This window comes from Anastrepha ludens, chromosome 6, assembly GCF_028408465.1.
Source record: "Anastrepha ludens isolate Willacy chromosome 6, idAnaLude1.1, whole genome shotgun sequence".
Lineage (NCBI taxonomy): Eukaryota > Metazoa > Arthropoda > Insecta > Diptera > Tephritidae > Anastrepha > Anastrepha ludens.
In genome coordinates, this window is record NC_071502.1 from 7,572,760 (window position 1) to 7,599,225 (window position 26,466).

The following is a 26,466-nucleotide window of genomic DNA, read 5'->3' on the forward strand; positions in this document are numbered from 1 at the left end:
CAAAACTTACAAAACTATATACTTTTCATTAATTCTCTCTTATGTGCCTCCTCAAGCGCCTTAAGCGCGGCCTGCTTGGTCTGCAGTTCATAGGTTTCTTCCTTCTCAGCATCATATTGCACCGATTGCTTCGGCGACACGAGCATATACAGGTCTTCGATTTGTGCAACCACTGGCTGACTGTAGAGATTCTTCCATGGTATTTTTAAGACCAGCTTTCCTGTTAAAGGAAATAAATTAAAAATGCTAAAGAATCTGCGTTGTAGGCGAATTTTACAGATATTTTTTTACGCACGGGTCCAAGAATGAAATAGGTTCTGGAGCCGGATGGTACTTAAACGATAGTGATAAGTATCATTACGCTATGGGAGGAATGGCAACTGTTTTCCAAACGGAAATGTTTGCCATCCTGAAAGTAACCGAATGAATAATTGAGAGGAAATGGAGCGGGAAAAAGATTGGAGTCTTTTGTGATAGTCAGGCCTCGGGGAATGCAAAGCAAACCTCAAAGACTATTCAAGAATGTAAGAAGAAGCTTAATTCTGTTGCAAGACAAAATAAGCTTGAACTTATATGGGTTCCAGGATACAGAGGACCAGAGACAATAATCGGAATGAGTTCTACAGGAATCATGAATTGGATCAGCGGTATAGAAGGCTGCAGAACTGCAAATTGTTTTGTGGCAAGCCCGAACAAAAAACTGTCGCACTTTCTTCTGAAACTTGGAAGGAAATACTTCGGTTGATGGTCGGTATTATTACAAGACACAACCCGTGGGGTCCATATATGGCCACTATTGAAATCATTGAGTACCCGATTTGCCAATTTTGCTTAGAGGAGGGGGATAGCACTGAACATTTTCTCTGTGAGTGTCCTGCCTTTGCTAGAGCAAGGCTATGAATTATGGATTTCCAATGAGATAATAATTCGTTTTCTCAAACTGGAGATATTTTCAGATTTGCCAAAGCATCTGGAAAATTCTCATAGGACGAGCAATTTCTATCTATTCTATATTCTATCCTATCTCTTTCTTTCTGTTACTTCTCTCCTTTCGTCCTTGACTATCAACCCTTGTACTTTCCAGAGATTTTAATACAATGGGTTTTTTAGTCTGAGTGTTTTAAGAGTTACCAATCTTTCGGAGCTTCTTGGCTCGCCTTTTTCAAGTTTTCAATTTCAAGTAAATAAGGGCAATAGAAGTTTATAGATAGAAGTTTTTATAGATTTTTTTCTGGTTTTTTTTATTTAATTTAATAGTTTTAGTTTTTTCTAGTTTGGGGTGAGGTTATGTTAAAAGAATGGTAACAACAAAAACACCAATATTCAAATCTAAAGGCGCGTTAAGCTAAATTTTCATTTCTTCAGTTATTTTTTTCCTTTAGTTTTTTCTTTCAGAACTCCAATCAAAATAAACAATTATTTTCATTCAAATTCAGAGCTCTAATATCCAGTTGGTAAACTTTTTTTTTAACGGGGACTTGGAAATTTGAAAATTTGGCGAAGCGCATTGCTGTGCTCCTCCAAACTCATGAGCCTAAACACTTCTCCATCAATAAAATGTATGATTTTGTATGAAAAATAAGCAGATAAATTTTAAGAAGATTTTATCATTTCAGCTACGATTTCATCTATGAACAGAAAAGTTGCTGAACTCTATGTACAGGGTTGCCCATATTCGACGGACCCATCTGGCCACCTTGTATCTTTTGACACATTCCAATCGACGAGGCTTGTCCGCAGGCAACAATCTTTGCGTCAATTGAATCTTATACGGAAATAGATGCAAATCAATGCGGATAATTCGTTGTAAAGTGGTCCGAGCAATGCCCAACTGCTGAGAACGGCGATTTTGGGATGTCCTTGGCGACGTCTCAACACTGGCCCGTATAAGAGCAATATTCTCATCCGATCGCCTTGGTCGGTTTTGATTTGGCCTCATTGGATTAGAAAGAGCATCACCAGTCGAAAACCTTTAATGGTGTTCTTAGAAGGCGCACTTTTCACATTATTTAATTTTTTATACGCACGTTGAGTTTTCACAATTGACTTCTTTTGTTGTATGTAAATTTCAACAATTTGGGAGCGCTCGCGTGGCGTCTACTGTTCCATGGTAAAAATCTGCTTCCAACGCGGTATGTCATTAAGCGATCTGACGTCTCTGTCAATACAGGGTACAGGGTTGCCAGATGGGTCCGTCGAATATTAACAACCCTGTATACCTACTAATGAAGGGTTTTCCAATAACAAGTGTTACAGGTGAATGGATTGCGCTATCGAGAGATGATAAAAGATTTTTTATGGCCGAAATTGAATGGTATTGATCTGGACAACGTTTATTTTCAACAAGACGGCACTACGTGCCACACAAGCAGCGAAACCATTGGCCACCGAGATCTTTTGATTTAACACCTTATAACGTTTTTCTTTGGGGCGATGTGAAAGAGAAGGTCTACGCCAACAGCCCAGGGTCGATTCAAGACCTCAAATATGGAATTCGTGAGGCTATCGAGGACATAAGACAGCCACTTTGCAATTCGGTTAGGGAAAATTTCATGAAAAAGATATTGTCCTGTAAGCGTGGTCGTGGTGGTAATTTTCCACTATTAATGGCATTCCTTCCTCTTTGTAATGAAATAAACATCCGATCATTTATATTAAAAAATATAATTTTTATTAATAGCATTGGAAAACCCTATATAACGGCGGGATTGTGAAATATATTAAGACTTTGGTTTTGAAATATATTAAAGCTCTATCGTAACAAGAGAAACTACGATTCTATTTCACCTCTATTAATTTCGTAGAAATTAGATACCTCAAATATGTATTTGCCTAAAGAGGTCGCATCATGATCAACAAAGTTTCTAAATATATATTATTTATATTTCATTCTATATTTTCGATACCAAAAGAAAGAAGTAACAGGCTCGGATAAACGTGTCAGGGTTTAGAACTCTTCCAGCAGCAAAACTTATATTCTAAGAAGATTTCGAATCCACATTTTTCGGTCAAATAGACAATAAAGCATCGGTCAGTAAACGAATTAGTGTTATAAAATATGATCATAGAAGCAGTGGAGAGCATTTCATTTACTCTATGCGCATATTTGAAAAAAATTAAACTGAAGACGACACTGCTTTGCCGGATAATCGTAGGCGGCCGGAAAATCTTACAGAGACAGCTGTTCTTTGGTGCGAGCAAACACGCCTAAATCATATTATGAGGGAAGTAATGGAAAGGCGTTTGTGGCTCTAAAGAATACAAAGTGAAATACAGGAGTACTCTTCTGAGTGATTTCTTAAGTGTGTGCTAAGGGATAAAAAAATATATAAAAAAATATATAAAAAAATATAAAAAATATATAAAAAAAAAATAAAAACTATAAAAAAATAAAAAAAATATATAAAAATATATAAAAAAAAGTTAAAAAAAAAAAATGTTTACAAAAATAAAAAAATTTACAAAAATAAAAAAAATTTACAAAAATAAAAAAAAAATACAAAAATAAAAAAAATTACAAAAATTAAAAATATAATAAAAAATACAAATCACACCTCAATATTTATCTTTAAAATATGCCGTATGTAGGCAAAAATGTAAAAATAAACTCAAGTACTTACCTAGAAACCCATAAACAAGCTGCACCGGCAAGTCTACCTCATCAAGGGCATTTTCTTTAACTTTTAAGTTATTTAACACTACATCACCTGCAAAAAGAGAAGAATTGTATAGATATAGTAGAAATAAATTATATCGTAAATGTTTTATAAATGTATGTAACTATGTATTAAAATCAGTTTCTATTTCTATATTTTGTACTTATAAAGGGTGGGCCATGTAAAATTTGCTTTTTGAATCGGCTATAAAAAAAAACTAATCAATATTTTTTCAAACTTTTTTTTTTATTTTGTAGACTGAACATTGTCATTTATGAATGAAAAATAATATCGTTCAAATGACTGCCTCGACTGGCTTTACAGTAGGCCATTCGATCAACCCAATTTTTAAGCACATTTTCGATTGTTTGGGCTCCAATTTCATGAATGGCAACTTCGATTTCGTGTTTTAAAGCATCAATCGTCTGTGGATGGTTCGCATAGCATTTGTCCTTAACGGCTCCTCACAAAAAATAGTCCAACGGGCTTAGATCACAGCTCCGAGGCGGCCAATTCATATCGGATTTTCGGCTGATTATTCGGTTTTCAAAAACGGTAACCAAAAGTTCGAGTGTAACTTTGGCAGTGTGACAAGTTGCACCGTCCTGTTGACACCAAATGTCGTCCATGTCATCCTCTTCAATTTTTGGAAACAAAAACTCGTTGAGCATGTCACGGTAAGGCTCGCCATTTACTGTAACCGCGGCTCCTCGCTCATTTTCGAAAAAAAAGGTCCGATGATGCCCCAGACCAAAAACCGCACCAAACAGTGACTGGTTGTGGATGCATTTGCTTCTCTACTGTAACGTGTGGATTTTCTGAGCCCCAAATCCGACAATATCGCTTATTGACGTAGCCACCGATGTGAAAACCAGAAAAGAAGAAGAAGACTCGCCCCTTTGAAAATAGGTTTTCAAAATTTCCCAATTTTATTCAAGCGTATAGCGTCCCATTTCATAAATGTCAAACCTTTAAGTAAATTATGAACACATTTGACATGTAATTTTCGTTACCATTCTCAAAAAAATAGGTGGTTCAAAAAGCAAACGCCCACCCTGTATAATGGGACTGAAGTGACAGTTCACGGCCGGGTTCAATTCCGGATCGTTCCGGTAACTAACATCCACCATCCACCATAAAATTCTAGCAGCTGGAGTCTTTTAAGGGGTTAAGAACTTAAAATGATGAAATATTGTTGGAATGGATTTTTTTATTATCATCTGGTAGATAATTTCATGGCACTTTTTTTGATGTGCGGCATATGTCCGCCGTAGGTACGAGTTACATGGTCCATCCGATCAGTCCAATTTTTGACCACTTTTTCCTTTAAATCTGGCTGTAGTATGGCGTTAATGGTGGCTTGAGCATTGCATTGAATTAATTTTTAAGAGCGCTGTGTGGCAAGTTGCATCTTGTTGGAACCAAATGTCGTCAATGTTTAGCTCATTACTTTTTGGAAACAAAAATTCAGTCAGCATGACTCAATAGCACTCGCCATTCACCGTAACGGCAGCTCCTTCCTTATTCCGAAAAAATAAGTGCCAATGATGCCGCCAGTGCTCTATGAACTTGGCGTATAAATTTGTTTTTTTTTTTTTCAAAATAAATTTCCACAATTGGAAGCCTTGTCCTGGTGTTGAGCCTCGTGATGTCTTGACGAACCTTACTGAACAGAAATGTCAACACAGCCATTCTCATTGCACTTCGACCTAATAGTCTTCTGTGCCTTTGTCTGTGCCTTTCGAAGTACTTTTGCGTTCCCAACTCAGCACCGCCTTTACGTTATTTCCTCCTAACTTTTAATTTGAATACGGAACTTTTCTAACGACTCGAATTGTTGCAATGCGGGTTAATACACTTTCAGAACGGATTTGGTTTTTTTTAGCCAAACTTTTTGGAACTCACAACTTCATAAAATGCAAAATTTATTGGGTATGGGAATAAGTTTCCGCCCTCGTAAAAGAGGTGTCACTGCTGATACTATTTTTGTGTTCACTACTAATATACTGGTGATTTGAGGTGTATACCTTTACGTCCTTTTTTATCTGACGTCAGAATTTGCGGGAAGTCATCCTTCATTATAACATTTGCAGTGCAGCTGAAACGTAACGTATGTTAATCAACATTTACGGTAATCACGCTTCTTCAAATGCAACTTGTAAAGAGCTGTTTTGACGCTTCAAAAGTGCTAATTTCGACGTGAATGATAAAGATCGCGAAAGGGCACCGAAAAAATTCAAAAAATTCGAAGATATTTAACTGAAACGATTATTGGATGAAGACGCACGTCGAACCCTTGATGATATGTCTAAAGAGTCGGTTGTTGACATATCAACCGTCGGTAATCGTTTGCACGCGATAGGAACGGTCCAGAAAGCAGGTAAGTGGGTGCCACATCAATTGAAGGAGAGGGATATCGAGTGACGTTTGTTGATGTGTGAGATGCTTCTTGAACGGCAGAAAAGAAAAAAATGTATGCATGGCGTCGTCACTGGCGATGATAAACGGATCTATTTTGACAACCCTAAGCGAGGAAAATGTTGGAGCCTTCCAGGTGAACCAGGTCTATCGACAGCGAGAAAAAATATTCATGCTTCAAAGGTTATGTTGTACATCTGGAGGGATCAGAAGGGTGTCGTCTATTATGAACTCCTTAAACCATCTGAAATCATCACTGGCGATCGTTGCCGACTACAGCTAATACGGTTGAATCGAGCCCTCAAAGAAAAGCGACCGGATTGGGACAGTAGGCATGACAAACGCATGACAACGCAGTGCCACATGTTGCTGAATCCACGAATCCACAAATATTTAGGGGGACTGAATTGAGAAACCTTGTCCCACCCGCCGTATTTCATAGACATTGCACCTTCCAATTACCATTTGTTCCGATGAATGTAGTGAGCTCTTATTGGAGAGCAGTTCACTTCTTACGAGAGCTTCGCAAACTGGCTCAATGAATGAATGGATCAAGTCAAAAGAACTCGAATTTTTCGTCAGCTGCCTGAAAGATGGAGTAAAGCTGTAGCTTCCACTGGCACATAATTCACATAATATCATGTATTATCATGAATTGTTTAAATTATTTGCAACTGTGGCTAAGAAAGGACGGAAATTTATTCCCATACCCAATATATCTGGTCAAGATCTGTCACTTCAGCAGTATTCTCCAAGTTTTCTACTATTCAAAGTTAAACCGAAATTATAAATGGAAATGAATTACTGTCGAGTAGTATCAATAATAGAGAAATCATTTCAATTAACTTTATTTACTGGGAATACAAAAGTGCTGTAATACTTTAATCAAATAATTAATGGGTTCATAATATAACAAATTCGATTGCACTATGCATGCATTTGATATCTATGGGCTCAGTTGGTTAATTAAAATTAATTCCTTAACAAGAATTTTTTTTCACAAACGCACACAGAAGTGATTAAAATATTAGCAGTTATCATAGGAAGACAAATGACTGATAAGTTGCATCGGCCGATGGTTTTAAATATAATGGCTTCCTACTACATAAAGGTTGTTCAATCAGTGACATGTTCGCTAAATTTAGATGAAAATGTAATTTCACTCTCAGCACTATACAGCACTAATTACACTATTACACCACAATTGAAGGGAAGATTGCCCTAACACGCTTCAAATACGTAGGCGTAAGTGGGTTACTATTTTAATAATGAGAATACACAGGGTGCGTGGCACGCAATTAGCATTCGTACGCACGCAATACTTTTAATTGTGTGCAAAACATAAGTATTTATGCAAATGTATGCATGCACAGTTGCGGACGTATATATCTTGACAGGCAGTACTTGCTTTCAAGGGATCATGTCTAACTTACTTCGTGAGAGAAAGTTAATGTACGCAGGATTTGAAGAAAACTACCAAAAGTTGCAGGAGCAAATTTTTGGGTAATTAGAAAGAAAAATCTAATATCCAATAAATAAGTAAGAAAGTATAATTTAACAAGCTCGAGTCGCCTATTTCTTGCAAATTTCTTTCCATTCCTGGCGTATGGAAAGGAGAGCAGGCTTGGAATGCATCAGGGGGAAAACCCGATGGACAATTAATGTCTGAAATGTTTCCACTTTGCAAATTAAGTTATTCAAAACGGCCAGATGTCATAGAACACGGCGACATTAAAATTTGTATTAGAAAATTTTTGTCGAATACTTACAAGAGAATAGAAAAGAAGGAAATTTGACAACGAAAAAGTCATTAACTCTTAGCTGTTATCTTCGTCGATTCGGTGAACTCTATTGGTAGTTTGCCATTTCTCGCCATTCGCTTGTTATTTTGGGCTCTATTTTCTTTCTTGTTCAGGTTTGTTATTAGGCCTCTTCGTTTCGCCAAGCGCTAGCAAGTCGCGAATAGATGAAGCAACTAGTATAAATAAAAAAACATATCTTGGCAGCGCTGAAAAAAAGCTGCCTAAAATGAAATTTGTTTTTATACAAATTTTATGAGGAAAACCCCTACTCACTAGCGGCGAATCTTGCTCGATAACTTAGTTGTTGCAAATTTTGCATCAAACGAGCCGAGCAGAGAGACAGCGAGCAGAGATGTGGCGAATAGAAGAGATCTATTAAAAGTAGTGTGATAAATTTGTACGCTGCATTTTTCATATAAAAATTTAAAAAAGTTCTACGCCGATACAACGAGGATTACAATAAAAAGTTAAGGGAGAGAAAATTTAACTGCTCACAGCGACGAGAAACCGTAAGTAACCGAATGATCTGGGGGAGCTTTTCCTATTCAGTATTAGGCAGCTGATTTTACTAAATGGAATACTAAACTATTGGCTACTTGAGAGAAGTTTAATCGCAGAAAATTTTAATTGAGGAACACTATACGCAGACAAAAAATGTCTTACCTTTACAGACAATTTTGTACCCTGTCAACGGGAAAAACATTTATTTTTTTTGTGGGTGGGGTATGGTTTAAAATTTCGCACTTACAGCGATCGTTGTCTACTGCGTTGAGGGGTGTGGCCACTAGATCAACCACTAAAACAATCCCTCCTCTCCTTCTGGCGAGACATCCTTCTCGGGACTACTTTCTCCATTACTTCGGGAAAACCCAGAACGGCATCCATAAAGGATCAATTCTAGTCACCCTCGTCTGGGTCCATCGTATTTGTAGCTGGCTTTCATGCTATCGGCTCGTCTTCTTGTGTCTCTGTCTGCGAGACTTCACTTAGTAGCACTGCGTCGAAGTCTATTTTTATTTTTCGTAGTACGTCCGCGATAAATCTCTTTACCACATTCCGGTGGTCTTCGCGTTCAAGCATTTTGCTGATTATCTTGCTCGGCGCAATGTCACCAATCTGATTCCTTAAAGCATCTTTTTCCAGGAGCCATCTGTTACAACTAAAAAACGTGTGTTCATCGCTCAGTGCTTCGCAGTACATGCCCATGCGGTATAGGGGTATCCGGAAGTATCCGTGGACCGAGAGGAACTGAGTTAAGAAGTCATCCACTTCCCTAAAGTTCCTTTGCTTGAGCTTCGCCGGGCATCTGCCACTCGGTTAACGTCCCATCGGCTTTGCCACCGCAGCATGTTTCGGCATCTCCGTTCCGCGACGCTAGTGATGATATGTTTTTTCTTGGAGTCCCACGCATTCATTCATTCCCGGGCCATAAGGTCGACGGGTATCTCCCCGCTGATCACAAAGTATGCAACGCCAGAGATAGTGCGGCAGCCAAAGGGAACTCTGAGGGACTTTGTTCGTTGCACAGTCTCCAGAGCTTTGCGCTTTGCAGTTTAGCGCATCTTCCCATACTTCGCTGCCGTACAGAAGACTTCAGTTTATGGCCATATAATTAGCCTTTTTTTACTCTCTGTTGGCCCACCGATGTTTGCCAATAATCTGCTTAGCATTCCCGTGACCTTTGTTGCTTTGCTTGCCGCATGCCGTATCTTGGCCCAGAAAGTAAGCCTTCACCACGTTTTGGGTCACTAAGGACAGGTTGCCTATTTGTATGCTGACATTGAGTGGCATATGACCCCGTGTCCTCAGGCTTCTAAGAATAGGCCAAACTGATATAGTCTCATGGTTGCTATACAGTCCAACTTTTTAGAAATTTCATTATAAATCCGCACTTTTTGTTAGCAAATTATTTTTCAGAAATAAAGATTTCTACAATAAGTCAACCGTTTACGTCAACCTCTTACGAATATTTGAAGATGCATTTACCAAAGATGGAACTAAAAACTTTATCTGAGTTGAACCGGATCCTTAAGGAAGTTTTGTATAATGGAATTGCAGAAGAAAAACTGCAAAATTTAATTAAAGAGTAATGCAGTAAAAACTGCAATTTTCATTATGTCCATATTTCTATGTACGCTACTGTACGCTTACAAAAAAACATTTTAAATGGGTAACAAGGATAATTGTGGATGCATAATTGCCGCATAATGAGAGTCATGTGTAATCCACGCCACGCCTGCGAGATTAACCTGTCAACCACAGTGGAACACACATTTACATGCACATATTAAGATAGAGATGTGCTTGTGTATGTGTACACACGCAGAGAAGGGAGACCTAAAAAGCAGTCAAGGATTGTCAATGAAGATGTCACCGCGCCAGCTGTGTGTAACTCACGCAAGGCGAACTGAACAAACTAAAAATTAATGAAAATACTTGAATTTTATTGTAATAAATTATATTTTTTCTGAAACAAATTTTAATTGAAATTAAAATTTATTGTATATTACAATATTATAATTTAAATACGAAATTTTAATCTAAATGAAAATTTTTTGACGTTATTATAATAAATTCTATTTTTGCTGGCAGAAATTTAGTCAGTGTCATTGACGCTGGCGATAACCAAATTGAGACAACCGAATTGTGACTTAAGGTGCGGTTCAATGCCATAGGAAATAAATAGACAACGAGCCAATTTAATCGTTTAGTAGTGGGCCGTGAGTGTTCTACAAACAGAAATCAAGTCAACTATGTAGAAACTTGCTTTTCACCCTCATACCATTGAGATTATTACACTTTAAAAATTTGATTTCTAAGGTTTGGAGAAATTTGGCGACGAGTTTCCGCCAAATATGTCAAATTAGTAACACCTATGGAATTTTAATTACAACAAACTATGTACATATACGTTGGAAATTCGAAAAAGTCAACAATACGAAATTTCCTTTAAGTACACCATGCGACAAAATTATTCGCTAGCAGTTTGCTTGAGGGAGGCGACCACATTAGACGGTTCAAAAAATTGATTTTCGTTTATTGCATAAATAGTTAGCTTAAATGTGCCTCATCGTTGGTCACCTTGCTGCGGGGATACGACTTAAGCGGTGGTTTGACCCCCATATCATGGCTATCAACTCTCCATATGGGGATTGGCTAGCCATCCATCCGCTTTACGGCGTATTTGGTGGCCATCCAATCACCATGCGAAGATTACCGCTGTCATCTCATTATTTCCTATCCTTGCCCACCCCCTAATTCAGGGTGTTATGCGACATTGGACGGTTTGCAGCCAGTGGGTTTACCAGATCGACTCTATTTCAACGGCGTCTTCCTTACACCGGGCCGCCTTAAAGAGTAACTGTGGCCTTGCCACAACATGGGGTACTGCCGTAGAGGACCGTTTGAATTCCCATTTATATCCATAGACCACGCCTTGTCGAGCAGGTGGTCGTACGAAAAAGATGAACTCGAATACTCACATAAGCGTCAAAACTTACACTGAAACGGGAGCAGGTTACAGTGGTCGCAATGCTACTGCCAAACATACGCATAACGCTCTTCATCGCGGAGGTGCCGTGGTCCACGAAGACTCGGACCATGAAAACGTCGGGAGCACAAATACGGCTGAGGAAGAGGCTCTTCTGCGTTCTCCGGCTGGGTCGAATGGTGCTGCTTCGGATAGCAAGAACCGGTCAAGGATCAAGCTCGATAAGGAGAAGCTGAAGGCTAAAGCTCGGTACAAAGCGGTCAAAGTTTGTGACCGATTTGACAGCAAGTCCAACCTGACGAAGCAAGAGAAGAAATGGTTGGCTTGGGCCAGAGAGGAGATAAAAAATGGCCGGGCCTTCTACGCTCCAAAACCACAGTTCGCAGCCTCCAATTCGAAGTATGCGAACAAAATTGAAGAACAACTAGCCATCAAGAGGCACGGAGAAGAGGAAAGACCTACGATGTCGAAAGCAGCGGCAGCGGCCAGTGAAATTGCCAAGAAACACCTAATGTCGCAGGAACGGTGGAAGGTTGTGGAAATGAAGTTATTGGAAACTCTATTTACGAAAATGGACGCAGAGCCGAACGCACCCGTGCCAGCATTTGACGGAGCAAGATGGTTCAGCGGCGTAAAAATTATAAAATGCAAGGATTACCCAACGCTCAGATGGTTAAAGGAAGCAGTAAAAACGCTTCGAGGCCTGCGGGAGGAGGTATCACTTGAAATTGTTGGAAGCAGCTGCATCCCCTGAATACCGAAAGCAAAGGTTTTCATTCCGCGCGTGGTAAAACCGAAAATGCACTGCGTCTATTGCAAAGACAAAACACGAACGTGCCGACAGACGACTGGAAAGTGTTGAGCGTGGCAAAACCAGCAACTGCTGATGGAGGCCAAGACTACATTCTCCAGATCAACAAGCCGGCAGAGGATCTGCTGTACGCACGGTTGGGGAGTTGGTAGCGTGCGCTGAAAAAATAGGATGACAATTCGTGCTTTTGGTTTCAAACTACATCAATTTTTTCAAATAACTGTTGTGGCAGCTACGTAGCTTGTTTTTTATTTGACACGAACAGGCAGATACGCTGAATTATCGAGATTTAATTATTTTTGTTGTTTTGTGCTCTATAAACAGTGATGGGTTAGGTTAGGTTGAAGTGGTTGCCCATAGAAAGGGCACACTTGGACAAAAATCAAAATTTCGTCCTTTGTGGTGCCACACTATAGGCGATAAGAAGACTGTGAAGAAATAAGGATGATGATGAAAAGTTCGGTGTGTTTTTTAGTTCCCTCAAAAATCTTCAAAAAAAGCAATAACAACAAGTCTTCACACAGGGATAGCTCCTTGAGATTATATTGGTTCCTAATCCATTTATCATCGCCGAACACGCACTCCAGCATATTTCCTATACCAAGTGGTGCAAGTTGAAAAAAAGCAGCTTCTTCGCACATTTCAATAGGTTCTAAGTACTTGAAAATTTCTATATAGTACATATTTTTGTTACATAGTGTACGCAAGAATTCATAAACCCAATTTTGTTGTTCAATATATTTCTAGCGGAATGCGCTCATAATGGCGTCAGAGGTTAATTGGCGGCATACGATGTCTGAAGTTATTGGGAGTGTCTGAACTAGAAATTCAATTAGTTTGAAGAGGTTGACAGATGTACATATAAATTGACAGCAGTGTTTTTAGTGTTAACACATACATCATCGTTATAATAATAGCATTAATTTAATTTAATTTTTTCGAGTTTCATTTGTTAAATGAGAGAGGAACGCTACCCTGCTTGTGCTCAATTAATTAAACCAGCAGCATTTTAAACAGTTTTACCTACTTTTTATTGTTTATTTATTTTTATTTTTTGGTATAAAAGTCTAGTCCATGTAAATATATGACAACCTTATACATACAAGTTTCGAATGTTGTGCAAAAATTATAAAAATTCAAACAATTTTCCCCAAAAGTTTAACCAGTTTTGTTCAGAATTAAAAAAAAAGTTGGGTACTTAGTTTTATAGTCTATTCAAATCCTGACCATTGCTGCACATTTCCTCTATATAACGAATGCACGACAGTTTTTTTATATGGAGAAAATGCGCATGACCATCAGGGAAAAATATTATCAAAAATTAACGAAAATTTGAGGACATTTAAAACTTGCGATTTATTATACCAAAATTTAATGGGCTATAAAACTGCTCACCCATTTTTATTTTTTTGTTTTTATTCTGTGCAAAAGGCTGGCATTTTTAATTGAAATTTTATATCATACTAATGATTCCCTCAACAACTGATTATCCATTGATCTTCTGATTGTTTAAAACTTGCCCTGAAATATGATTCAATGCCTTTGATTTTCATAGAGATGACTAACCAAGCAACTAAGTACAGGGTTGTTAATATTCGACGGACCCATCTGGCAACCCTGTATCTTTTGACAGAGACGTCAGATCGCTTAATGACATACAGCGTTGGAAGCGTCAGTCCAAGCAGATTTTTACCATGGAACAGTACACGCCACGCAAGCGCTCCCAAATTGTTGAAATTTACATTCAACAGAAGAAGTTAATTGTGAAAACTCAACGAGCGTATAATAGATTAAATAATGTGAAAAGTGCGCCTTCTAAGAACACCATTAAACGTTTATACGAAAGGTTTTCGACTAGTGATGCTCTTTCTAATCCAAAGTCGCCTAATCAAAACCGACCAAGGCGATCGGAAGAGAATATAGCTCTTGTACGGGCCAGTGTTGAGGCGTCGCCAAGATCATCCTAAAATCGCCGTTATCAGCAGTTGGGCATTGCTCGGACCACTTTACAACGAATTATCCGTATAAGATTCAATTGACGCAAAGATTGTTGCCTGCGGACAAGCCTCGTCGATTGGAATGGGCCCAAAGAGTCATCGAATATGGGCAACCCTGCAGATTCCGCATCTACTTTGTACCTCACAGAAATAAGTATATGTGCAAGAGTATTTTCAAATGAAAAACTATAAAGAAGCAGAAGAAAGGTTCAACCAAAAATTTTAATATATGTATATTTAGGAAAAATAGGAACAAAAAATTATACAACAAAAAGTCAACTTGAATAAACTTATTAAATTAAAAAAGAAATCAAAATAACTTCATATGAAATAAGTATATGTGCATTTGCCCTGCTTTACACTTTAATATGTTTTCCATTTTGAGAAAGGACATCATTTATACGTTTAGACATAAAATCTGCCATGTTTTGAAGAGTTGAATCACCTATCTTATCCCACTTGTTCACTAAAGCACCTTTCAGGTCTTTGATTGTTTCAAACTGCCGATCATTTTTATAAATACGGCTCGACAATATTCCCCAGAGGTCCTCAATTGGGTTTAAATCGGGACTTAGTGCTGGCCAATCCAGAACTGAAATATTTCTTGACGATAGGAAGGCTTTGGTTAAACGAACCGTATGGATTGGGGCGATGTCTTGCTGGAAAACCCAGTCGTCTCCGTATATGTTTCCCGTAAAGTCAATGAAAACATCCTCTAATATTTCAACATAAAATTCTGCGTTAGTTCCTTGTCGAAATAAAACATATTGGAGACTTTCCACCATGTCCGAAAGCGGCCCAAATTATCAAAGACCAGCCACCGTGGTTTCGCTTATGGCGCGTTTGCCGTGGTTGCCTAAGGTACCGCCAATATTTCTGGCAACCATCTGGACCATCTAAGTTGAAGTTTTTTTTGTCGGAAAATACAAGGTTTCGGAATTCGTTAGTCCAAAATTTATATTTCCCGGCAAATGCTAATCGAGCCTTAATGTGGCGTGCCAATAGTCTTAGTACCGGCTCAACCAAACAATATTTAAGAATTCCGTCTTCGACCAAAATTTGATGTATACGTCTATCGGTGTCCTTAAGACTTAAATGGTGTTTGATTTCCTTCAAAGACATTTCTTTTTGTGCAGCCAGACGACGAATATCTCGTTTACATCTGCTGTCGATGTTAGTTGGCTTGCCACTTCGTTTGAGTTGACGATATGTTTCTGGATTTTTAAGAAAGTTGCTGATGGTATTCCTATGCCGATTTACTCTAGCAGCAATTTCATGAATACTTTTGGCACTTTCGCTTAGCCCTTTAATCAGACCAAGCTCTTCAGATAAATGTCTTCCACGTGGCATTCTACAGATTAAGACGTAAAACTAGTAGCGAAACAAAGACTTAATTTTGACGGTTTATCTTGGAAGTAAGGAAAAAAGGCTCGGCACTATTTTCGGAGTATTTATTTAATACATATTTAGTATGAAAAAAATTTTAATAATCTCATGTAAAATAGTGGCAACTCAGTGAATTTTCGATATCGCCTCTGTTTAGAACTACTTTGCGGGCAAATAGACTTATTTTACCTAAATAAAAATAAATAAACAAACATTTTTATAATTCGCACTATTGCCTGTGGAAGTAAATAATGGTTGTTTAATTGCCGATAATAAAATTTATCGCTAATGCTCATAATAGAGCTTATATTGGATTAAAAAATCTGCGTGCCCACTTAAACAAATAAATTTAACAAGAACGTAATTATCTACTAATGGACTAAAATGGTTTCACACCAGGTTTCCAGCAATAATTATTAATGAACGCGATTAGAAAAACTCATAACTAATGCTAGTCAGACTTCTGTGTAAAGTAATATAACCGAGATGTATCTTAAGTAGAAAGAGGAATATGAAAAAGTTAAAAATAAACTTCATAACTAACCTCTAAAATGTACGTGGTCCTACCTTCACACTATTACCTGAATTGAGTCAATTTACACCTGTGCGCTCTCAGTATTTTGGGCCTGCTTGTCAATTATTCTCTAAACTATTGAATTGGTATTGTATGTCATAAGTAAACAAGACTTTTTAAAATTTTGCAAATTATGACACAGATATTTTTTAGGTGAGATTTTATTTCTTTACTTATTTTATTTTTATTTTTAATGATTTTCTTCCTAATTGGGTATGAAACACTAAATGATAGAAAACGTTTTTTTTTTTTCTAATAGCGGTCGCCACTCGGCAGGCAATGGCAAACATCCGAGTGTATTTTTGCCATGAAAAATCATCTCATATAAACTATCTAGCGTTTGCAGTCGGCTTAAAACTGTAGGTCCCTCCATTTGTGGAACAACATCAAGACGCACACCGCAAATAGGAGGAAGAGCTCGAATAAACACCCGACAAAGAATGTAAGCGCCAATTCTTAATTAATTTATTTATTTATTTAGTAATTTGATCCTAACACAGTAAGGTTAAATCTCATAACTATTAGTGCTAGTCACAATAGGTCACAAGATCAAAGATGTTTTAAGTTACGTAGAACAACAAATCAAGTCAACATCACTAATGAATTGCTTATGAATTAAAATTATCTCTCTCAGTGCTAATATATATCTAAAGTTCGCGTCTAAATGTGTTCATGCTACTTATAGATTCTCAATTTTGGAGAAGATAATTCCAAAGTTTTGTGTTTTGTATCACGCAATGAGAAGTTTTAAGTGCCTTACTGACTTCGTGGCTGTTATTTTGAGGGCGAGGTATCCAGGTACTTTCGAGTAGTCGATTTTGTGCAAAAGTAAGAGGGATCAGAACTGAAGAAGTTTATGCAGGGACGTGGAGTAGATTGTGTCAGAAAGATGAGAAAAATGGTATCTTGCCTTAATCCTGAACAAATAACGAGTAATATTAGTAAACAATCATTAAGCTTTTGTTGAAACACGTAACCACAATTTACAAAGATTTCACAACCATACAATAACGATGGCATAACATAACAAATGTTTTAAAAATTAGAATGCGAATACGTAGAGTGAGTAAAGGAAAAATTGTGCAGGAAAAAGTATGCTGAACCAAAAAAATATATATATTCGATCAAAATTTTGTTTTCATTATTTTTAAAAAATACTTCTGCTCAAATTATTTTCAATGTTTTTTTCGATAGCTGTGATTATGGTACACGGGCTGCAACTTAAAAAAAAATTATTAAAATTTTCGGAAACTATTCCTAAAAGCCAAGCAATAAAATAACGACAAAATCTGAGGTTATAAATGTAAGTAATTACATAGATAACTGTCCATATTTGGAGTGAAATTAAAAGAACATTTATTTGCAGTTATATGAAATCACTTCAATTGGCTTATCGGGCGCAAGTCAATAAATTGTTAACTAAGTATAAATCAGTCAGTTACATATATGTGAATATGGTATGTTCCCAACAGTAAAGAATTTCTTATCAAAGACTGAAGTAAGGAGTGGGTTGTCATACTTAAGTACATATAAGCAGATGTACAGAAGTTCACAATAATTGCAGCGCGACATATTGTAAAGTTTTGGGTATTTATTTATTTTTTATTTTATTTATTTAATTTCTTTTTTATTTTTTTATTAATATATTTGTATAATTTTATATGCTAGAACAAAACATTCATCAACAAATGCCTCCGCATCATCTGCAGAATTTTCTGGCCAAACACCATCAGTAACGACGCACTGTGGAGATTAACGAACGAGGAACCCATTCTTAGGCAAATCAAACGCAGAAAGTGGCGATGGATAGGTCACACACTGAGAAAACCATCAGATAGCATCACGAGGATGTCACTTGACTGGAACCCGCAAGGGAGCAGAGGTCGCGGTCGACCAAAAAACACTTGGAGAAGGTTGATGCTGCGCGAACTAACAGATGCCGACATCTCATGGGATGGTGCAAAAACAACAGCATAGAACCGTGTACGATGGAAAAAGAGTCTTGTCGAGGCCCCATGTTCCCGAAAGGAGTGAACAAGGAAAAAAAGAACAAAACATATATAACTTAAAGTTTTAAACTTTGTTTAAAATTAAAAAAATGTATCAAATGTCCATCAAAAGTTCAAACTTTTTAATCAGAAATTTAGAAAAGTGTGGAGCATTCGCTATATGGAAGAAAATGCATAACCCTGTCAACAAAAAAAATTACCAAAAATCAACGTGAGCTGTGAGCCACTTTAAAACGGCACAATAGGTATTGCATCAAAATTGAATGAGAAAATTGAATTATAAAAACACAAAACTAGTTTTTATACAAAGTTTTTCTAGAAACTCTGTAAATAGTTTGAAATATTGATGCAACTTTATTAAAATTAAAAATTAAAAAATAAATTAATAAAAAAACAAATAACTTTTATAAAAAAATTCTAAAATTCAGAATAAAAAGTTTGAAATTTTGATAAAACTCTATTAATTTTTTTTTTAATTTTTTACAAAGTCTGAAACTTTGAGTTATATGGTTTTTGATATAGTATGAACTAAAGGGTGGTTAAATTTCAAAGGCCGATGTTGAATGTGAACCACACCTAAACGTCAACGACAGCGTTGTACTTCTTTCTTTGGGGTTATTTGAAAGAAACGGTGTACGTCGATAAGCCAGTAACAATGCAAGAGCTAAAGGATGAGACAATTCGGCACATTAACGGCATAGAACCTCAATTATGCCTCAGCGTCATCGAAAATTTGGACCATGGGATGGAGGTGTGCCGCCGAGGCCGCGGCGGCCATTTGGCCGATATTTTGTTCCATACGTAATTGAGCCATACCAATATTATCATAATAAAAAGAAATTACAATAATTTCCTAAAAAAATTGTAATTTATTCAAAATCAACGCCGGTCCTTGAAACTTAACCACCCTTTGTGTTTTCATAAAAAAATTATTTTTATGAAATTTTTCTAGTACTTCCGAGTAAAAACTTTGAAATTTGGATGCAGCTTTATTAAATTTTGTACAAAGTCTGAAACTTTGAGTTACATGTTTTTGTTGTATTATGAACTATATTTTCATAAAAAAATAGGTTTTATGAAAAAAAACGAAATAATGTTTATCAAAAAGTAATTTTATAAAAAATCAAATTTTATAAAAAATCAAATTTTATAAAAAATCAAATTTTATAAAAATAATAATTTATAAAAAAATTAGTTTTTATAAAAAAAAAACATTGTTAAAAAATGTATAAAAAATAATAATTTTTATAAAAAAAAAACATTTGTATAAAAAAAAAATTAATAATCAACATTTTTTAATACATCGCACTGCTATTATTGTGAACGAAGGTGTGCGTATTATATGATAAGTGGTGCAAAATGCAAGTATACTTGATAAATATTTACATTTATTTAAGAATTTTTGAGAGATAACGAACAAGTAATTGAGTGGAATCTTTTTTAAGTGAAACTGTGCATATTTAATAACAGCTTATACATGGCGTTATCATACGCATACATATGTATGTATGTATGTACATTTGCAGGTCTTTTCTGTATCGGTAACAAACCCTGTATGCCCATCAAATAATAACTACGGCTAATTTTGCATCCTTTTAGAGAGAGCACTCCGTAATCTCGACCTTAAAACCACCGACAATTTTTTAAAATCCACACAATAAACAACAACGGACTAAAACAGATATAACGAAATCCCAACCAGACAAAATACAGATAACAAAATATTCAGAGCCTAACACAAAATTAAAAAATTAAAGAAAAATATATTTATCTCTTTTTTTTTAAATTTGTGACCTAAGAAATTTTTCGTATTTTATAGGGCGACACCCTTTGATTGTAGCAGTAATGAATTACAATTCACATGCAGTATACCCACACACACACGCATTTAAAACTGCAGCCAAGAATCTGTTTCAAATAATTTTTATGTACCACAATTACTTCTTGCTAGTTTCCATAGGCAGACATGTAAAAAAAGCACAGTAATTCAATATAATTATTTAATAATTTTCAACTGCCATGAATTCGTAAGAATCTGGCATTCAAGTAGCAGCTTTATGCGGCTCTCCAAACTTAATATTTACGTTGTATACTCTGTGTTGTGTTATCGGTACCGAGCACGTCTACGAGAATGAGACATTTGAGTACTTGTTCGGGTCAATCATAATGGCGAAAGAGTTGACTGCCACCGGAAGTATAACCAAAAAACTAGTAAATTGTACTATAATTTATTGAGTGAGGTAACTAAGTGCATGCCTCGCTCTGGCAATTCAAATAATCATAATTAGGGAAGACAAAAAATACAACAATTAATATGTACATTAGACTAGGACGGTTTTTTAAACTTACGCGCGCCGTATTTGAATGTTTGTATAAGTGACATAACGACACCAGATACTAATTTTCTCATCCAACGTTCGGATCCAGCAAAAAGTGGGTATAGCTAAGATTCTTAAAATGTTAAACTGGAGGGATGTATGGTAGTAAACACATAATATCAACAAAACAACAAAATCCGGCTGCGACATTCGTTTTACCGAAAATGGCTTTTTCCTTCTACACTTTTCTATTGTTTTTGTTTTTTATTTTACTTTCTATCACACCAAAATCACGGTCATTCGGTAGAAAGGAATGACCCGGTACCAAAAATTTGTGGTAAATTCTTTCAATACTTTTGTCAATTACAGGTTTCGAGTGGTTATATCCTCCATATGCAATAAAAAAATACATGATGCTACTTCCTGTGCACCTCTTGATGATGTGGTTTCATTCCATACATACATCTTGACATTGTCATTATGTCATTTATGGAAGTCCAAGTTATGAACGTACATATTTTACATATCGTCCCCTTAGTATAACAATAGCCTATGTGCTCATAGGCTATTATTTTTTTATTGAATATTTGGATTCTCCATCGTCGATTTTATATGTGGTCAAAATTTTGTTAAATTCTAGTTCCACAAAGTGGGTCAAAACGTCAGTCAAAAAATAATAAATATTTACAGACATAACGAGATTTGAGTGAGAGCTACTTTCGACAAAAAGTTTGAAATTCATTTTCTCAAAACATCAAAAAATGTATAAAAAAAAAAATAAATAATTGGCGCGTACACTTCTGTTAGGTGTTTGGCCGAGCTCCTCCTCCTATTTGTGGTGTGCGTCTTGATGTTGTTCCACAAATGGAGGGACCTACAGTTTCAAGCCGACTCCGAACGGCAGATATTTTTATGAGGAGCTTTTTCATGGCAGAAATACACTCGGAGGTTTGCCATTGCCTGCCGAGGGGCGACCGCTATTAGAAAAATGTTTTTATTAATTTTGCCTTCACCGAGATTCGAACTAACGACCTCTCGGTGAATTCCGAATGGTAATCACGCACCAACCCATTCGGCTACGGCGGCTATTTTAATACTAAGGGGACGATATGATAGGCTAACGAAACAGACTGTTTAGGGTACGGAAGTGCTTTTTGTAAATCAAACGAGAATTCATAGTATTCGCTGGAATTTTCTTTGGCTTTTTTCTGGTCCTCTGCAAGACAGCTCTTTCGGCATTTTGTAAATGTACCTTCTGACTTTCTCTAAAATGTAATTTCTCGCCCACATTATTGCATGTTTTAATTTTTCCATTCGTTATAATATATTTTACCAGTCTACTACGAGTATGTAGTTCAGAAATGCATCGAAGAGGGCCACGCGCTATTTTGAAGTTATGTTTATATGTAATTTCTTCAAATTCTTGACTAAGACCACTTTCATAATTATGGGCACTTATGTCAAGACGTATTCCACAAATTGGAAAAGAAGCAAGGCCTAGACACCAAACAAAGGATGTTTACGCCATATTATTATTTCTATACACGAACCATGCCATGAAATTATGGCCCAAAAATTACTTACGCACCAAAGTATATCTGTGTTTAAGAATCCAAAAGAGCGAAATTCAAAACTGAAATTTTTAACTCCATACATACATATGTACATACATACGATATATGTATTTCATTTCAATATAATTTTGAACTATTGCCAAAAATTTTGAACACAAATCGTTTTATTTAATTTCAGGCATGCCTAAGTACTTGAGAATAATTGATATCGTAATTGAGCAATAAAAAATCTGAAAATAATTTTAATATACATACATAGCTGGAGGATTTTAAAACAAAATTGCCTTTAGTTATACAGGGCTGTCCATGAAGGGGTTTATTTTTAAATATTCAAAAAATTTAAAAAATTTTGTTTTCGGTTATTGGTTTGTTCGAAAGAGCAAACATTGCCATTATTTCTAGAGCAAGATTTCATTCATGTATCTGCTTCGGCTGGCTTCGCAGAAGCGCATCCTGTTCTTCCAGTGTTCCAAGAGTTTGGTGACGGTTTGTGGCTCTACCTCACGAATTCCTTGCTTGATACTCGTCTTAAGGACCTGAATCGTTAATGAATTCTTCACACAAAGTCGGTCCTTCACATCAGTTCACAAAAAAGTCTAACGGCGCCAACTTGCAGTTCCGAAATGAGCAATGGACATCGTCGAGACGGCTGATAACACAATTACCAAACTTAGTTCGCATAGGCTGCTTGGCATGATGTGCCGCCCTGCTGAAAACAAAAAGCGTCCAAGTGCTTGTCTTCAATCTTAAGCCTCAAAAATGGTTAAGAGGCTTCTGTAGCTTACCGTTGACCAAAATGACGTTTCCAGCAGCATTTACAAAGAAAAATGGGTAAATGATGTCATCGCTCCAAATTCGCACACCAAGATGAAATGGCTCTTTTCAACCAAATAAGTTTTCAATATTTCCCCCAGCATTGCTCTAGTTTGAAGCGACTCATTTCATGATTCATGATTAAAAAAGCAAATATTTTTTATATGAACCAACCTGTACAGGGTTTCCCAATAAAGACGGTTCGAATTGTAATAAATTAAACTGCGTGTACGATATTTTTTTTCCTTGTTCGCTCCTCTCGTTAGCATAGGGCCTCGACAAGACTCTTCCATCGTACACGGTTCTGTGCTGTTGTTTTTGCACCGTCCCATGAGATGTCGGCATCTGCTAGTTCGCGCAGCATCAACCTTCTCCAAGTGTTTTTTGGTCGACCGCGACCTCTGTACGATATTAGGAAGTACTTTTTTATTTAAAAGGTCTATGTATGCTATTATGTATGGAATATAACAAGCATTCAAATGTTTGCCGCGCCTTCAGACAGCAGCAAGGATTCGAGAGGTTCAATTTTCAATAGCTTTGCTACTTAGATCCAGCTGAATTTAAGCAATGGATTATGTTGACTTTAAAGGAATGGGTTGACTGCGGCTTATTACCAGACGCCTCCGAAGAAAACGTTTATAGGATGACTGAATGCATTTCTATTGTGGATATAACTCTTGAAACCCTGCAGCCGCTTAATAAGTTTCTCACATACATACATACGGAGATTGCAGCTCGCAGATTTGCCTGCAGTACCCTTTGTGTTATATTACGGGCTTATGAAAGTTAGAGTACGGCTTGCAAGCGGTGTTTAAAAAAATAAGAATAACAAAAATTTTAAATTAGTTGGTTTTCGCCTACGACTAGCGTATCATTTCGGCATTTTTTGGCGTATAAAATTCCGTCATTAAATTGTGTGTTTCTTCAAATTTTAATTTTTTTATCAGCTTTAGCAATACACAAATTCCATCAAAATAATAGTCCCTTTGCGGTCACTTAAAACAAAAATTAGTTTATTTGGATATACAGTGAAACCTCTCCTAACGGACACCTTTTTAGACAGGCATATCCGTTGGGCCGGCGTTTGTTCCCTTAAGCGGACGCTCTATTGGCCGGACGCGCAGTTTTTTTTCATAAAATTTACATAAAAACCTCTATTGAAGGGGTTCCCGTGCCCCTTAACAAAACAAATTAAGACTTCTTTTCATACAAATCAAACGAAAACCTCTGTTGAGCGGACGCGAACTTTTCAAAAGCGAACAATATATAAAAAAATGCAAGTGAGCAGTTACTTATAGGGTCCGGCACTCGAAGTGTAACCAATTAAAAAGGCCATAAACTTAGTTCAGAAAATTACTTTTATTCAATTCAAATTAAAAAAAGTGTGAAAATAATACAAAATTAAAAATCAATTTACTTTTGCTCGATATGACCACCTTTTGCCTTGACTATGGCCTTGAGACGCTCCAGAAACGAATCGCAAGCTGCCCGAATGTGACTTGCAGTATTTTGGCCCACTCGTGGAGAATGGCATTTTTTAGCTCCTCGAAACTGGTGAATTTTTTAGTTCGTACTTCGCTCTCCAAAATGGCCCAAAGAGAATAATCCATAGGATTCGAGTCTGGTGAATTTGAGAGCCATTATGTGGACGTTATGAAGTTCGGAAAGTTGTTTTTTAGCCATTCTTGTTTCGCTCGAGCTTTGTGAGATGGTGCCGAGTCCTGTTGAAACGTTCATGGTCTTCCACCGAAATGTTTGTCTGCCCACGACTTCAAAGCAACCTTCAGAATACTTTCCCAATAATATTTCCCATTTACCTTGACGCCAGGCTCGATGCGAACGAGCACGCGGAATGTTTATGCTGCTACGACAACAACAACAAACATTGGAGAGCGCCCAGCTGTGGTTACGGCGCCCCAAACCATTACCTGTGTTGGGTGCTGCCTCCTGGTGGCCAATCGATGACTCAAATTAAGTATGAACGGTCGGTCAAATAAACCCTACCGTTTTGGGAGTTTAAGAATTGCTCAATTTGAAACATTTTCTCGTAAGAAAACACAATGCTCGGAAATTGACCGCTTTCGGCCAAGCGAAGAAACTCCTTCGCTCGCTCAAGACTGACTTGGTGCTGCTTAGTTGTGAGATTACGTGCCTTTGGATCTTGTAAGGCTTGACTTTGAGAAAAATATTTCAGTATGCGGCGGATGTTACGGTCAGATATTTTCAGTTCTTTCATTTGATTGTCACTTCGTTGTTGTTGCTGTTGTTGTTGTAGCAGCAGCATAAACCTTGCAGATACATACATATATGGAAAATGCTGCTGAGTGACAGTCCTGTCGTGGGAACGATTGGCACTTCATCGGGGATTTCGCTCAAGTCGCTTATTCACTTTTTGAATCATTTCACGTGACGTTGCGGTTTGCGCAGTGATTTGTGTTTAGCTATAGCAGATATACATACGTAATACGATGGGGAGATCAAACCTTGTAATTAGTTAAGTACATTTGTCATCACTATATAATGCCGACGAGACAGACCTTTTCTTCGTAGCATTGCCAAACAAAGCTTTAAAAAATGAGGTATGCCGTGTAAGCAAATTATCAAAGGAAAGGCGTATTCTCCTACTTTGTGCAAATATGGCAGAAGAAACAGAAAAACCACTTGTTATTGGCCTCGTGGCCACTTGGCTAGCCTCGTTATTTGAATTATCAAAATCCCTTGGGGAATCTAATTCAAACTCCGATGAATTTATCACAATAAATAATAATACATGATAAATAGTGAATAATACATGGAAAACCTAGATTTTGTGTTGGAGTTTCTTAGTGATGAAAACATGGAAACTATTGACCATAAAAGTACCGCCACTGAGGGTATTGCCCAAGAATCGAATGAAATTTCCACAAACGAATTGGCTTCGAATGCAGTTTCAAACTTAAAGCGATTTTGCAGCGAGGACTTCTTTCCACTGCTTTCAAATTGTTAAAAAAGGTGGAAAGCAAAAGCCAGTCTAATATATGTATCTAGATTTATGTTGTTTATTGACTGAAATGTAATATTTATTTTTGTTTTCGTTGTTACTTTCTATGCCCTTATGTACCTATGTGCATATATGTATAAGGGAAATATGCACCTTTGAAAAATCACATACGTATTTTTCTTTGAATGGTATAAATCTAAATCAGTATTAGAAAAGTAACAGAAAATTAAAAAGTTCGAAAGTAAGCTACCCTCCCCTTGAGCGGACACCTCTGTTGGGCGGTGTTGACGGTGAGTGTTCGCCCCAGGGAGGTTTCACTGTACAATACATATAAACTTGTATGTTTATGTTTTTTGGGCCCCCACTTAGCATTTGAAAATAAATTTTATTCTCTATAAATTCATGTTGTATATTTTTAAGTACGTGCATATGTATATAGTACATACTATGTCCATATGTATAAATGAATGTGAGCGATCAACAGACGGACGTTTGTGGCATGACTTCATACTTGTTCAGGCTCTATGAACATAATTTCATTCATTTATATATGCGTGTTTGTGTGCGCTATAAATTAGTATTTTTAATTTTGCTCAACAAATTTTTACACTTTTCTTTGCTTTGTATGTACACAAATT

General features: G+C 36.8%; 1 protein-coding gene across 3 annotated transcripts in view; it reads right to left on the bottom strand.

Moving 5' to 3' along the window:
- The window catches only part of LOC128868319 (intermembrane lipid transfer protein Vps13), a 78,292-nt gene that overhangs the window by 33,919 nt on the left and 17,907 nt on the right, over positions 1-26,466 (bottom strand). For all 3 annotated transcript variants that reach the window (XM_054110288.1, XM_054110287.1, XM_054110286.1), the window contains exons 3-4: positions 3,621-3,707; positions 23-220 (exon numbers count right to left, since the gene is read on the bottom strand). In XM_054110288.1, the coding sequence (XP_053966263.1) occupies positions 23-220; positions 3,621-3,707 (285 nt within the window). The remainder of the gene's footprint in view (positions 1-22; positions 221-3,620; positions 3,708-26,466) is intronic.